Source organism: Orbicella franksi, chromosome 11, assembly GCF_964199315.1.
Source record: "Orbicella franksi chromosome 11, jaOrbFran1.1, whole genome shotgun sequence".
In the NCBI taxonomy this organism is placed as follows: Eukaryota; Metazoa; Cnidaria; class Anthozoa; order Scleractinia; family Merulinidae; genus Orbicella; species Orbicella franksi.
In genome coordinates this window covers 20,984,967-21,001,011 of record NC_138155.1, presented here as the reverse complement: position 1 = coordinate 21,001,011, position 16,045 = coordinate 20,984,967, and the positions used below count along the sequence as shown (strand labels likewise).

Genomic DNA, 16,045 nt, shown 5'->3' with positions numbered 1-16,045 from the left:
AGCAAAGCAAAGCAAAGCAAAGCAAAGCAAAGCAAAGCAAAGCAAAGCAAAGCAAAGCAAAGCAAAGCAAAGCAAAGCAAAGCAAAGCAAAGCAAAGCAAAGCAAAGCAAAGCAAAGCAAAGCAAAGCAAAGCAAAGCAAAGCAAAGCAAAGCAAAGCAAAGCAAAGCAAAGCAAAGCAAAGCAAAGCAAAACAAAGCAAAGCAAAACAAAGCAAAGCAAAGCAAAGCAAAGCAAAGCAAAACAAAACACTTGAATACCACAAGAACACTTGAATATAGAAGTGCGAGCATAAATCGAAGCTGTTGTATTAGCTAAGTACAATCTTTGGGTTTGTTTCAAAAGAATCAAAGTAATCCCAGATGAACATCATAAATCGGGTCTCATCGCGGGCGAGAAAGGAACGAGGGAAGGAAAGAAATAGATCTCATTCAATTACAACAGAAAAACAACCCCTTAGTTGCATGCCACAAGTGTTTGCACGAAATTTTAAAACAAAATGAAAACAGTAAACCAATACAAATATTTTTTTTTGGTCTATGCAATCCTTTCTTTGTGGGTGTTTGGAATATAAAACAAAAACACAAAAATTTAAAACGCCCAATTCATTGCAAAGCCTCTTAATTAGCTCAACCGAGAGGTTTTAACTGATAACTGAAAAAAAAAGTCAAAGTTTGAACGAGGAATTATTTTAAGCTGCTAATTTTGGCAGGCTTTTAACGAGATCTAAACATACGAGTTAGGATTGCTCAAGGTTTAGTCAGTTATGAAAACAATCATGATCTTACTCCGATATGCGGTGCTATGATTTGTACGTTACCCTGTTATTACTCATCAAAACATGTAAGCCTCGTTACCCTTTTCACGGTTATGTTGTTATTGTAGCATAAATGGCACAATTACAGCGTTTTTAGCAAAAATAGGAATCTGTACACTTTCTTGTACGGAAACACAAGTTACAAGTAGCTTGCGACAGACCAAAGTTAAAATCAGATTATACCACGACAATTATCCTCAAATCGCTTTCCTTTTATCAGTCTTACACTATGTGCGATAACGGACTGGTGATATTAGTGACCTCTGGGAGACGTGCCATGATCAGTAAATGAATTGGCTCCTTTAAATAGAAAGAAACTCAAAATATCTAGCAGTTTACAAAGGTAGAAAAACGTCACCGTAAAAATATGACTGAACAAGCCAAAAGAGAAAGAAGTAGTATGACATCGTTCGGATTGCAATTGATTCACATGAAAAAACAACACCAACAACAACACATTTTTGTCCCGAGTGCCATGTCAATGCTTGTAGTCACCAACTAAGCGGTGATTGGAAATCGAAGACACCCTAAGATATGTACGGGGTCGAGGGAGTTCCGCGTTTGCATGTTTGCTTACTGTGGACGTTTTCTGCGTTTTTTGACAGCCGCTTTGAGGGTTTTTTTCCCCCAGCATTTTACTCTTTCCGGGTTGGTTCTGAAGGAGATCGCTCCTTAATTTGCACTATTACACATCACAATTTGGTAAGGGACAGGATAAGTTAGGTTTATCGAGCCTAAACTTCCTCGACAAAAGGTACAGAAAGTACTAGGTTTCTTGAACTGGTTTTAATTTTAGCGAATTCCTAGTGGACTTCAACCGTTTGGTCCGGTGCCAGAGGGGTTTAAATTTAAAGTTAGTTGGCAGCCAACTCAATTGACACTTCACTCTCCTGTTTTCCACGAGCTGAAGTAGTACGCTGTAAACGTAAGTGGCAATTTGATTAAAACTTTAAAAATGAAGAGTGGTTTTATTTTGTTTTGGCAATCGTTGTGTTAAGGCCAAAACACGACGTCATGGAAAGTCCTTCAAAGAAGTCTTGAGCCGATAAGTATTAAGCAGTTTACAACGTCTTTTATTGAAATTTACGCACGAACGGGGGCGAGATGTTGGGAAAAGAAAAGCGATGTTTGTTTTGTCCTTGTTTAAAGTTTCATTATCACGTACAAAGAAAACACCTATTTCCTATTTCCGAGAGACCACACAAACTTTGTAAACTAAGAGACGGATGTTACGTGAGAGAAGTTATTAACACACTGTATTTCCTAACAAAATGCGTGTATTCAAGGCCAGAGTCAGGCACCGCAAAACTATGTCTACGATGTGGAAGTTTTTCTAGGAAATTAAAGGATTAGTTCACAGACATCGATAAACAGAAGTCTTTTATTTTTTTAAAATGTCATAGTCAAAGAGTAAAACTGAACATATGTGTTTTTTTTTCCTTGGCCAACAGCATATTAATAGCCTAATGTTTTCCCATCGCCTGGCTCGAAACAGAAATTCGAGTGAAGTTCTTAACAACCTGTTTTTCTGATACGAATAGCAAAGCAGAATTGGTGTAACTATTTCAAGAATTATTTATGCATTTTGCGGTCAAATATATGGCATTATCGGAAATAGCCTTTAATTAAGGGACATGGAAAAAATCCAAACAATTAAGGTAGAAGTTAAGAACAGGAACTATAACAAAATAAAAGCTTTGTTTCACCTGCAAGAGGCAATCTAACTTGGAATTTGAAGGATCCTCGAATTACTCAGGGTTGATAATTCGTCAACAGCAACAAAAAATTATGCTGATAACAGCGACAGAATTTCTGACTTCTAGTTACCTCGAATAGTTTCCCTTATTAGGAAAGTACATAAATCAATGAGCTAAATTTAACTCAAGATTACTTAAGAATGTGTTGCTCGTGGCTTGCACGAGATTCGTAATTACAGAATGTCAAACCTCATGCTAAAAGCAGTCGACCGGAAGTCGCACAGATAGTGATAACAAATTAAAGGCGATCAATCGCTACATACTAATCGATAATCGCTACTGGCATTTAAGCTTTGCTACTCCTGATAGATCCAAGAGTATACTTGGTATAGGAAAGCGCAATGTCAAGTACGGTTAATTGGATTTCAAAAGAAGAGATCTTGATAGTCTTTAGGAAATGCCACTGATAAGCGTTAAAATATAAGTGGAATTTTCCTGCTTAATCTCCCGTCTAGCAGTGTGACGTCACAATGATCGTTTTCACAATTCGTGGGCCCGTGACGTGGCACGTGGCAATAAAAGGTGGGACGTTGCGTGGAAAGTTAGTTCAATGAATCGACGCTAACGAGCAGCAACTGTAAAGACGAAGCAACGCAAACTTTGGTTCTCGTCAGCTGTGACAAACAAATCTTTAACCTGCAAAATACTGACTAAAGGTAAGTGCTTCTAATGAAAAGAGTTCAGTATGTCTCTACTGTTGCCCCGATTCGTCTACTTTATGATGGTCCCTTCCAAAAGTGGGCGCTTTACATTATTACGTAAAATGTTTTAAGTGTTTTGTTGCTCCGATACAACAAGATTTAGTGTTTTTTTAGACATTTTAATCAGAGAAAGATTTTAGCTTCGCATCCAGCTATCAGTTTCGTCTGAGTCCTATTCCAAGGGTTTCAAAATTTAAGTTGAAATTATAAGAATCTCATGAAAACGGTTCTTTTAAAGTGTAGTTTTCAAATCGGAACACAGAACGCAACACTTAAATAAAAAACAATTGAATTGTCCAATTCATAGCTTACCAATGTCTGGAGCGAGACATAACATTGGAAATTTAGACGTTTCAAAATTTAGATGGCACTTCTGATTTCAGCACAGTATGTATAAGTGCACACGTTGAAGGATTTGGATCGAAAACATCATGAAAACATCGTTGAAAATATCATGTTTATTTTCTTGGACGTTTTGCGTCGACAAGTTGTCCTTAAAAGAAAGGAAATGTCTGCTGATATGAATATTTTTTCTACCACACTGTCTTCCCGGAAAATCTTGGGATTAAACTCACGAGGAAATGGACCTATTCACTAACCCACGTCTTTGGTCTCTCTCAATTCTCTAAGTTCACTTGTATCTTGTCCCAAGGAAAGAATATTCTATAGAAACAAGCATTAAAGTGAAGAGCCTCGAATAAGTAAAACAAAACGCAAAAACCGCATTTGGGAAACTTTCTGTTTTGAAAATATAGTTAGTATACATCAATTATTCGGACCTCAACTGAACAACTCGTCAGACGACTGGCATTCTTGAAATGACTGCTTCATTCAATGTTTTCTGTACATGCATGCATGCGTGCTCTTTTCTTTTTTCAATGTTTAAGAAATGAAAATTGGCTCTGCAGTCTATGAAACTTTTCGCACCGAAGGAAAAGCAACAACAACAAGAAGAATAATAATAAGTAAACCACACCGGACACAACCATTTCATGTAGGGACAATCGATCTTTGAGGGGATCGAATTGAATGGATGCGTTTCGCAATGTGGTAATGGTTTGCGGTTTTGCTGGTTTGAATCCTAAACAATGAAATTCTGCTCTGCGGTCCTTGTTGTTGAAGCAGACGAATGAACGGAATTGTTTAGTGAGGCAGTCTCGGGTAGACACAGTCTTGCAGACCTGTAACCTAGCGGTAACCTCGCGCGCGTGACAACTTAAAATGACAGTTTTGCACATTCGACTTTACTTTGGGGTTGTCATTAACTCACTCAGATCTGAGCACTTAAAAAAAGCCTCCAATTTGTTTTTCCTTCTTATCTGTTTCTTAGGGGGTTAAGTTACGTTATTTTGGGCAATTCGTGAGTTGCGCACTTGAAAATGATCTTGACTGATGAAATACTTTTCATGCAGATTCACGACGACCAAAATTTCTCTCTTTCTTCTCATAAGCAGCCACCTTCTGGTTTTCATGTATTAATTCTTCTATTTTTATTCTTATTTTTGTCTTGTCGCTCGATTTCAATTCACTTGTTTTCCCTCACAGTATTAGCTACCCTGTTCCTCGAAATCTCATAGTCTGTACTTCATATTAACGTAAATGTCAATCATTTCATTACAAATCTCCCTTCCTTTTCTGTTTCCGAAAACGCTCAATAGTTTTTCTTTTCCTTTCTTTCAGATTTCTTCTATCCGTGGAAGTTCCAGACGATTCCAATATGAAAACTGAAATCACCTTCATCGCAGCATGTTTCTTGTTGATGACTCAGTTGATGGTAATAACTGCAAGACCAAGATTCAACCGACGGATTGTTCGAATGAAAAGGAAAACAATGGAGGTATGCAACTTCTTAGAGATGTAAGGGATCATTATAACGGCTAGAACCTTTGTTCAGTAGCACTTTTTAACAAGTTGACACGAATGTCATCCGGCAGGAAATCGATAATTCCCAAGGCAAGCAAAAGGACGTTTCAACCCCCCAAAACGGACAAACCAAAACACTTGAGCTCCTCCCATTTGAAACCTAACCCTGGAAATCTTCCGAATCCGCCCAAAAGACACACTTTAGGTGTTCTTTTCTCCACTGAGGAGTGACTCCGGTCAAGAAGACTGCAACAGATTTATGCAAATCGCACACAAGATCCTCATTTTAAAAAAATCTCCCCACGCCCAATAACTTTTCTAGCCATAAAAATTACCATTACCAGTAGAAGGGAGCGACATATATTGTGCTGAGGTAACAAAAAGGTCTGTTACCGTATTAAAGGCCATGCTAACTGACTTATTTCAGGAAACACCAAGTGTCATTTTAACAAGACCTGTTCCAAGCAAAGAAAGTCATATAGACGAAGAGGGCGTCTTAGCGAAGCTGCTTAGCTTGGATGATGTTGACGCCAGCGACAGAAAACAGAAGCCAGATGCTTTCAGCACTGACTTAGCCAGATTATCATATGAACCAAAGCTTCAACCAGACGATAACACCAAGAAGACAAGACAAGGCAAAAGAAGAGTACGAAGACAACGTTGTTATCCCCCTTTTTGGCAGTGTGCAGTACGACCGACTAACTCGAATCATAAGCAAGTACAACCTCAACGAGGCAACATGAACTTATAATGTGTCCAATGTTATTGGACGTTTTGCAGTAAACATTGAATGGTGTCAGTAGGAAATACACGACAACAACAAAAACGCATTATTCACCTGAGACAGCAGGCCTCCAATGTGACGAATCAGTCTCTGGTTTAAAAGACACCAGTTTAGCATTGATTGCAAGTTGCCACATACTGTAAAGCCTGTTACGCTATTTTAGCCAAGAATTCATACTTTAAGAGTCGCTATATAAACCTATTTCTAGCTCCTAAAGTAAAAAAGCAACAACAACAACAAACAAAACAAACAAAAAAATAATAGCCGTTACTCAATGTTACCGAAAAGACATTTGTTTTCTTCGATTTTGCCATGCCGATTTAGAGCCCAGTTTAGAATTCATTTTTTGAGGGTGATATCAAATCCTTCAAAGAAATAACCATTCTGAAGATATTGAGCTAGAGGTTAAACTGTGTAATTGTCAAAAGTTAAGGTTTATTAAAAAGTTCAGCATTTATGCTTTAGACAAATTAGCACTTAACATAATATACACTGTCGATGGGCTTGTACAATGAATTTTTTATAACCTGAACGATTCAACGTGAATAGTTTTCCAGAAGTATAAAGTCATTTACACGCTCTCTGATTCCTTGATGTCTTTTGATTTCATCTAGCTATTAAAGAATTACTGAAAACAAAAAATGCTCTACAATAAAAGGTTCCCTTTTTATCAAAATTACCAATCGAACTACTAGTGAGAAAAACATGTTTATAATTAGAAGAATTTATTTTCAGGAATTAATAAAGCTTACTTTGCTCTCTAGCTTCAAACAAATGGAATACAACTTTTTTTCACATACGCCTCAGCGAAAGTAAATGCTTTTTTAGCCTTTGATCGGATCAAAGTTTATTTAAGTCGTATGTTTTTAGCGAAGTAAACAATTAAAATTGTTTTGCTGTATTTATACGCATAAGAAAATAAAAGGAATATTTAATTAATGGCATGCATGTAAATATATGCGCTTTGCTTTCTCTACGTAATGTATAAATAAAAGAGCATTGAAGTGTTGTATAAGGTTATGTCCTAAAAGTGCTTATTGACTTATTGCTTACTATCAGCTGGGACTTACTCATAATACACGAGCGTTTACTAGAAGGCTCTATAGACCTCTATAATCGTTTGGGTTTTACGGGATTTTCAGGGGTGGATTAACTCACCCTACGACCAAAGGTTCAACCTGTCACTCATGTCCCAAATGTCACACCACGTCGTACATCAGGCGACACCAAAGGCCTGGTACGTACAATTTTGTCCTTTCAGTAGCCAGCGACCCCCTGTTTTCAGTTGACCTTCCATAGGTAAAGTCTGTATACGAGCCAAGTGGCCCATCAGGCCGGTGCTTATCCCGGTTTCTGTAGCATGAAGCGACAAGCGATAGTTCTACTCCTCCCTGGTTTACCATCGCAGGTTTACCCCCAGCATTAAGTTCGCCGGTACCCTGGTGGAGAGAGGCACGGTGAGACTGAAAGCGTCTTGCCAAAGAACACAACACAATGTCCCCGGCCAGGACTCGAACCCGGACCGCTCGATCCGAAGACGAGCGAACTAACCATGAGGCCACCACGTCCCTCCCTGACCTTCCATATAACTAAACGCGCGTGTATCCAACGCAAACCTTTATCTAATGGCTACTCACCGTAAACGAACATGTCTAAATTAGTTTGTTTCCAGAAAGCCACGTTTGTCTACCTCTCTCGATGCAGGAAGACCTTAGTTCATATCCAAAGTGAAGAACGATTGTGATTGTCTAAGGTTTGGTGTTTTTAGCTCGATTAATTTAGAGTTAACATTGACAAGGTAAACGGGAAAGAGTCTTCAAATGTAACAAATTTTCGTGGGCAGATTTCCGACATTTCCCTGATCACTGTCGCTATATTAAAGGAGATTAACTCGCGTGTATGGAGTTTTGGGTGTACTTGAGAGTTTGGAGAGCAACCGAAAAAAAAAAAAAAAAAAAAAAGTGAGCCAATCTCGGATAAGCCTCAAGCAACTCTCGCTGACTGCATCGTCAAACGTACAAAAACTTAGCGAGAACTTTGTTCATAAACTCAGGCGGGAAACGATACATGAACTGCTTTAATTACTTTGGTCCCAATTCTGTCGGCGTGGCATAAAACCAGTTCTATAGCATTAAGTACTTGGTAATCAGAAATCATCAGTTACAGTTTTGAACAACTTCCAGCCATGGTGATGGAAGGGAAGCCTTAAAAATCACTTTTATTCGGTTCCAAAGCTAATGGTATGTCTTCCTGTTAGTCCGCCATCGACATTTTGCTCCACATGCATAACATAAGCCGAATCATTTAACACCGTTAATTGTCATGGCATTATTACTAAGTACGTGTACCTCTTAAGGTAATCAAGGTTTACAGTGGAATATCTACACAAATCGACAACCCATATTATCTTCTAGAGGATAGCCTGGCAGCTTAAACAGTAATTTAGAGATTTTAAAATTACCTTGCATACTCGTAAGTGGTGATCGATTGCTTCCTTTCTGTGGTTAACGTCCATCATCGTGCGGGAAAAAGTTGTCAAGCCTAGAGCCAAAACGGATTATTTATTGTCCTTTTGAGTATCAGCGGTTTTTTGGTAGAAATGAAAATAAAATTCTGAGAATCCAAGAACAGGGAATATACTGCGTTTTTACGAACAACGAAATTGGGCAACTGAACAGTAGGACGTTTTCACCTGTCGTGTTTGGATTGTTCTACTGAGTCACGTGTAAGAAAATCATCCTTTGATGTCAATTTGCAATCGTTTAGGAATTACGCCTCAAAGAAACGTTTTCAAAACTTTACCCAATAACTTAAAAAACAAAACTCCCCTATTTTGCATAATCCCTGTTCCAATTGTGATTCTTTATAACACTCTAGCGCTTCCTTAATTTATTAAATGTGATCTGTGGTTTCCGCCGATTGGGAAGTAACGTGGTTTAAATTAAAAGTGGCGTCTATTATGTCAGGACAGTATAGAAGGGTATATTACCAATATGCAGCGTGTATAGCAAGGAAATGACGCAAACCTCCATGGTTTATGCATGGTTGTAATCAACCGAAAGGACTAATTGTCTAAAACTGGAAGATTTTTTTGATAAATGTTATGATGAAAACTGGTACAAGGTGGCCTCCGAAGCTGCTCGGGTTTTTCAATATATTGCCAGACTGATTTGTAAAACCGGCAGAAGACATAATTAAAATGACTGATATTTGCTGGGAATATCTGAAAATGGACCTTTATGTGCATATTCCACATAACTATCGAATCAATTTTCTTTCGGAGCTCTGTGTGTACCGTCGTTAAACGTTTTACCATCTGTCTAAGTACAAATGTTTGTTATTGTTTCGTTGTTGTTCCGTTGTCTTGGCAGTTTCTTCCAGTAAGGTTACCGCAGTGTGAAGCCGGAGAAGTAGTATTCCTGATCCCTCTCGATGGGTTGCCACCTGACGGTAGGCCAATCCCCTTCCCCTACCTTAACTTACACCCGATTTTACCACGTTTGCTAAGAATGCGAAAACGTATTTGTTCTTCTGGCTGGAGAGAGGCACAGTGACATACAGTTAACTGCTCAGGCAAGAGCGGACCTTTCTCCTGATGGTTAGAGGACCATTATTGATTGGGCCTCTGTGTATTTGCAGTAGTAAGATCGCAATGATATGCGCTTGGAGATAGACACGTCTGTTTTCAGTTAAAATTTGGGACGATTTTTCGTGCGTTATTTGCTCTACTTTGAATTGTCAGCTGAAGTCAGAGAAGGATGTACTTAGCGTTAAAGCGAATCTGGACGTTTTGAGAAACTATGGACAGTTATGTAAATGACAGTATGTATACAATTATAACCACTTGAAAAAGCGAGACATTTTTATCGAATGGACGCACTCGTACACTCCAAGGCACGGATTGCGGTGAATCAAAAGTACGACCAATTGATGATTAATGGCCAAACAAGTGTCGAGTTGAAAATGATTGGAAGTTAAAAAAGAAAGGAATATTTAAAATTGCAAGCGGTGTTATGGGGGCTAAAGCATTTTGTTATGTCTTAAAATCATGATGGATGACAAGCCAAATATGTAAATTTTTACTAGGTTGTAGAGATAAGGGTATCTCCACTTTGCATGCACGGATTCACGGCGTGGCCCATCATTTAAATGAGATAGGATTAATAGTAACTAGTAGTGGATTTTCTCGATCTCCAAGAGAAATATCTCTGTGTGCCCTGAAGATTGCAATCTTTGGACTTGCGTGTTCTGTACTTAATTCTCTGGTAAAGTTATGCAAGTCCCCTACTGGTGACCAATTCTTGCCATTCTGTGGTATACGCCCAAGTCCTCTCAGGAAACAATTATCTTGGCGTGCACATTTGAAATCATCTAAGACCTGCACGCACGCCAAGTTGCAGACAACAACTCGAAGACAACAGAAAAAGCATCCCTTTTAAACCATGGGGTATTTCCTTGGTGGAATTTAAAAGGACCAAAACCGCGTTTAAGGTGATAAAGATCAAGGAATCGTCAAAAATGTTATGTCTGTGTCTGTCAGGTTAACACGTATTTGTGGCACATTGCGAAATGAAAGCTGTCAAAACTGATATTGAACTTATCATATCACGAACCAAACTTTATTGGATGCTTTAAGAGGTTTTCATAGAACCACCAGTTGCCCTGCAAAGGACGACATGGTCCAAGCATGGTGTTCCTTGCGTCTAAGGAAGTCTCTCCAAAAATCTTCCTGTTTTGATATGGATTATTTTCTTATAACACTTCCTTCATCTTGAAGTGACCAAATTATTCAAATGCTTCGCACAGGAAATGAAAGCTAAATACTGTATAGACGAATTAAGTCAAGAGAAATAATGTAAAGCATCTCTGCAGTGTGTCTGTATCTCTTGGTTTGCATAAGCAAATTGAACCATCTGGAAACCACATTCTACGTGTTTTGAATGATATATACATAGATAAAGGTAAAAACAAACAAATTATTTACATAAGTGATTAGGTTAACTTGACAATTAACACTAATCATCCTTCTTAAGCACTTGTTATCACTGACAAGCTTTCAGTAGCATCTTGAAAAAAAATTCTCTTGTTGACTCTTTGGCACCATTCTGACACTCTTATCTGCGCCAAAATCACTCATATAATGCGATTTCATCCAGGTGAAAAATACACTTACGCGCTTGGTTTCTCAAACAAGAACTAGAAGCCATAAGTAAAACTTAAAAGAGAGCCTCGTTTTGGATTCAATAAGAATGCTTTACGTTGCTTTCGCATGTATTTACCGTATAAGTACAAAGAGAAGGAACAATTAAATTTATTTTCCTCATGGCGAACAAGCCTCTTTTTCTCTGATTTAAACACAGACGTGCGGTATGCAATACTTGACCTTTGGTCTCTACCACCTTCACGTGAAGCCACAAGACACGCAAACAAAGTTTTTGGTGCCTGTTCGATCCTAACGCTTTTTGTGGTATTATTTAAGAAAGCAAATCTATCAAACGCGATTTGGTGCAAAATAAAGGGCAAAATCCTATTGATCCTGTCCATCGAAACGACATACTCGTTCGTGGACCAAATATGCACGACGCGCACCTTTCTAGACTACACGCCAGCTTGAATAGTTTGTCTGTTTACTTCTCAAACCTGAAACAACTGGATTTAATTTTAATTCCATGCTAACCCAGGTGTTCTAGAAGTCTGGGTTTATAGGTCTGAGGTCCGGGTTTATCGATTAATTCTAGTGCCTAATGGAACCAAAATGCCTAGTAGTACAGGCTTTGCTCCACTCGGCGTCAACTAAGACCATTTCTTCGTCCGAGGCGACAAATTATAGATCAATTTGTATAACGAGTTTCAGGCTAAATGTTTGTTGTCTTGTCTTCGACCACCTTTCTTCACTTTTGATGACACTCCTTCGTTGATGTTATGTAAACAATTCAAGAGGGTCATACCTATGTCGCACCTAAGAAGGCTTTCTTAGAACTCAACAAAGCCGATTAAGTCTTGGAATCCTTTAAGAGGTCGGGGCGGTCGTTTAAGGTGGTCAAAAAAACCCCATATCTACAAGACAGGCTGTATGGGGTTAATATCTCTTGCTTATTTTTAGCAAGTCAACGCTCTTGCGATTCCTGCATAGATTAGCTTTCACAACCGGTTGAACTACTGAGCTAAAACCGCATTGGCACGAGTATGGGCGTTCTGGAAGGTAAGGTGTTGAAATAGTCTTGTTGGTGAACTAGAAGGCGATTGGTAACGAGGACCAATGAGGAAACATCTGAGATAACAATCATTTTCTGGCTGCTAATCTTGTGGTCACAAAACCTACAGGCTAATAGAATACGGGAGTTACCCAATGTATAAATACGCAAATAGGAAATATGTGGAATTGCAACAATTTCACTCGTCTGGTTATCATGTTATGACATCACCGTCGGCGACCGGAAATTGACAGTTTGTGGAGCAATGATAGGGGGCATTTAAACATTTAGATATAAAAGCGTCTCTCCAAACGACGCTGAGCATTCGTATCTAAGCAGTCAGTTGCGTAAGGTTTCAGGCAAGAGTCAAACTAGAGAAAGAGCTTGTCACAGGTGAGAACTATTTCTTATACTGTATAAAGTAGCCCGTTGGCTCAAAGCCTATTTTAGTCTATTCGCATTACACGTGCAACATACTTGGTTGGCGCAGATTTGTTGCTCGAGGAAGGCAAGAAAAGCTCATGTGAGACGATTGCTTAGGGCTCCGTAATAAAAGTGTGATTCTTTTTATATCAAGACCACAATCATCCAGCGTCCACTTTAATTAATTCTGTCTCGAAAGTACGTAACAGAATATTTTCTCATTGTTTCACCGGGAAGGTTTTGTCGTCAAAATACTTATGCGTCGTGTTTGGTGCTAGTAATATCACAATTTCTTGTGACAAATGCCGAAAACTTAAGAAATGTTTCGAACGCAGACAATTTGTGAATACTTTGACTCAAGCCCAATCCATAACTAGTGCTTCATGTATACGATTCACAACTGAGCGATGTCGTCCAATAAGAATTAAGAATGTTTGTTACCAACAAAGCTCCTTTCCGGCTAATTATATCTGATTGCCAACTGCGTTCTGCAGCAACGCGAGTATAGGCATTCTGTAAACTAACAAAAAAAAAATGAACAACAAAACACAGCGTCCCTCTATTAAAATAATATTGTGCCATTCAAAAGAGGAACACACACAAACGACATCTGTAAACAACCTGTATATATTAAAACAACATCTTGCTTTGGTCTCTTTCTAAATGCAGGGATTTTTTTTAAGGTGAAAAAAGAGACGTTGGGAAGGATGACCTTTAAGTTTAAAAATAGAAATAATAGTAATAAGAAGTAATAAATTGAAAACATTAAATATTCAAAATTATTTTCAGATGGCACAATCGCGACACTTACGAATGTACGCGAGCATTCTTTTAGGTCTATTTGTTTTTCTGGAAGTTGAGCATCAAAACGCCCTAAAGAAAACAGAGTTCCCCGTGGGAAGTATACGGCTGAAGTTGTCACTTAATCAATTCAACCACATGAGAATACAAACACGAATTTTGTGTACAAATAATACCCGGAAGGCTTAATTACCTGGGCGAACACATTTCAACAATTCCCACCATTGCCGATATCAAAGAATTATGTCTGCAACCGTGATACGGTATCGCGGCAGCGCGACGCGAAGTACAATGCATAGAAGGTCCCGTGGAACATGTTTCGTTCTTTTCCTATTTCGCAATCGGTGTCGGTGGAAAATCCAAAGGTCGCATATTGCACGTGAAAAGTATTCTCTCGACTTAATCTTTCGTAAAAGTGTACGGTTGTTTTTCTTCTTTCTTCTTCTTAATCATTTCGAGAAATCGTGAAAATTCACTGACGACTATTCTTTAAATAGAATACAAGAATGCAGACGTAAGAAATTGTTCTTCAATCCGGATATGTGTCGCTTGTATTCAGTGAGCGTAAGCGGTTTATATATAATCTTTATTTCCCTCCCTTTTTTTCTGCCATTTTCGGGTTCCATTACTAGCCTCTTTCTTATGCTCAGTTAGTTAGGGCACAACGACACACACAAAAACAACAACAAAAACAAACAAAGAAACAAACAAAATTCTGCGTCCCTATTTCAGGGGCACCCAACGACCGTTTTCTCTCGAATGCTGTTGAACGCTGTTTTAGGCTACCTGGAGTACTTTTAAAGCTCTGTGGGTTAATTTTAGGTTGCGCTAAACTAATTTTATCTATTCGGCTATTCTAGGGGAACTTGAGTATTCTCTAATCCACTAGGGTTTTTTTGTCCATTTCCCGAAAACCTTGGGTCTTATCGCCTTTCCGAAAATGATAGCTGACCTTTTTTCTGTACCCAAAACGACATTTTTAACAATCCGAAAATAACAGACATTAAATTTCTCATATCACGAAAGTCCGAGGTGACAATTCTCTTAAGAAAATCAAAGGGGATTAAAGGCCTTCCGAGCAGATAATTCACCAAAACGATCTGTTGGGTGCCCCTGCTATTTAATAGCCATGTCAAATGTAATCCTGCAATTGAAGCTTCACTGCCTTATATCTTTAAACATTAAGAAAACTTCAAAGGTGCTACTTTTGCTTTTTAAGGCTGAGGGAACTGCACTGGTTTGAGCAATTCCTTGAAGTTTTCTGGGACTCTTTATAATTACCGATAAATTACGTCAGGACATCACCGAAATGCAACTGAAATGCCACATAAAATGCCTAACAGATGTCAATCAAATTACCTTCTTATCTAAAGAGGTTGGTAATTCCCCTGTAGATTTTACTGATAGATTTCTACTGAATAAATCACGAAACTATTATAATTGGTATTTTAAAATTTAAATTATTTTAGCCATCTCTTCTAGGTACACTCGTCTAAGAACGTCTAATTGTGCAGCTGAGGTTGAACTTTCCTATATTTTTTTGCCATTTGAGGCTGAAAACGTTCTTAAGATGTTCTTAAATTTACGTGGTATACAGTATTTCAATTAATCAACGCGAACGTTACCAGATGACTGACGGTGTGGAAGTTCTTTTTGAACAGTTATAAATAAAAACTGCTGATTATTACAAACCGAGATGTGTGTCATACTGTTGATGTTATACAAAACATGCCCTTAAGTACTTGGGTTAATTTACATTTTTTGCTACCTTTGTTTTATGCTTATCGTTTAATACACAGATTAGCAAAATTAAAACGTTCTTAATCGACTCTCACCCGGAGGAATGTTCTTAATACGTTCTTAAAATCTTGGTTAATTTCAGCCTCAAAGTTCCTATATAAAAAAGGTTCTTATAACAATGAAATTCTCCAGGTTATGGGTAGTCTGGGCATCGCAGAACTTTCCAATAGAATAGGCTTTTTCTACAGTATGCTTTACTCAAAATTGTTCCTCATATGACACATGACCCTTTTACAGTTTGTAGTATTTTAAAAGCCAATGTTGAATTGTTGTTGCTGTTGTTCTTTATTTTTCCCCGGCATATATCCAAATACTTCACTTACCTCTCCTCCTCACTCTTTTTGTTGTTGTTTTGTTTGTTTGTTTGTTTGTTTGTTTCTTTTTTGTTTCTTTTTGTTTTGTTTTTCATTCTAACCTTTTCGGAGAATTCAAAGAAAAAAAAATCCGAACTTTTTCTTGAAATCGTTTGAAGCGGTGGAGAGATTTGTAGTTGTAATTAAAATAGGTCATGTGATTTGTTCAGAAGAGTTGTCACTTGTTAAACCATGAAAACTGCCCTTCGTTTGTCTCTTGCTGTCTGTTTTAAATTTTGCCCTCAAATATTAAATTTCTCACAAAACAAAAAAAAAAAAAAGCAAAAGAGTAACTAAGAAAAGTCGATACATCGGTACATATCAAGCCAACATTGCATTGCAACCCGTGATGGTTTTCAAGTGATGTCATCAAGTTCTAAATTCCAAACCTAAAGAGCCACCAGAGTTACTATCCTCCTCAGGCATACGAGGTGCGAAATGTACATACACTGACAACGTTTCAGCTCATCAGTGCCCTTCGTTAAGAAAAAGGCGTATTTTCAGAGTTAGGCGGTGTATAGAGCTACAGTCGCGTTTGTGGAAAAATACTTATC

At 38.2% G+C, this 16,045-nt stretch overlaps 2 protein-coding genes and 1 long non-coding RNA gene across 5 annotated transcripts in view; 2 read left to right on the top strand and 1 right to left on the bottom strand.

The window, feature by feature from the left end:
• Positions 1-16,045, top strand: part of LOC145460220 (uncharacterized) — a 30,305-nt gene that overhangs the window by 6,314 nt on the left and 7,946 nt on the right. Inside the window, exon 1 of one of the 2 annotated variants that reach the window (XM_081444966.1) lies at positions 9,599-12,507. The exons of the other annotated variant lie outside the window; for it this stretch is intronic. The gene's annotated coding sequence lies outside the window, so the exon portion shown is untranslated. Of the gene's footprint in view, positions 1-9,598; positions 12,508-16,045 lie in introns of those variants that run through there. 2 annotated transcript variants of the gene reach the window in all.
• LOC145460235 (uncharacterized) overlaps positions 1-16,045 on the bottom strand; it is a 59,395-nt gene that overhangs the window by 37,838 nt on the left and 5,512 nt on the right. The gene's annotated exons all lie outside the window — the stretch shown is intronic.
• Positions 289-6,668, top strand: LOC145460224 (uncharacterized). Of its 2 annotated transcripts, XM_081444971.1 has the most exons (3): positions 289-3,228; positions 4,954-5,110; positions 5,564-6,668. In XM_081444971.1, exons 2-3 carry the CDS (start codon positions 4,991-4,993, stop codon positions 5,885-5,887), a joined length of 444 nt encoding a protein of 147 aa, XP_081301097.1. In that variant the 5' UTR covers positions 289-3,228; positions 4,954-4,990; the 3' UTR covers positions 5,888-6,668. The 2 variants fall into 2 exon arrangements, with proteins under 2 accessions (XP_081301097.1, XP_081301096.1); XM_081444970.1 differs by having other exon boundaries at positions 289-5,110.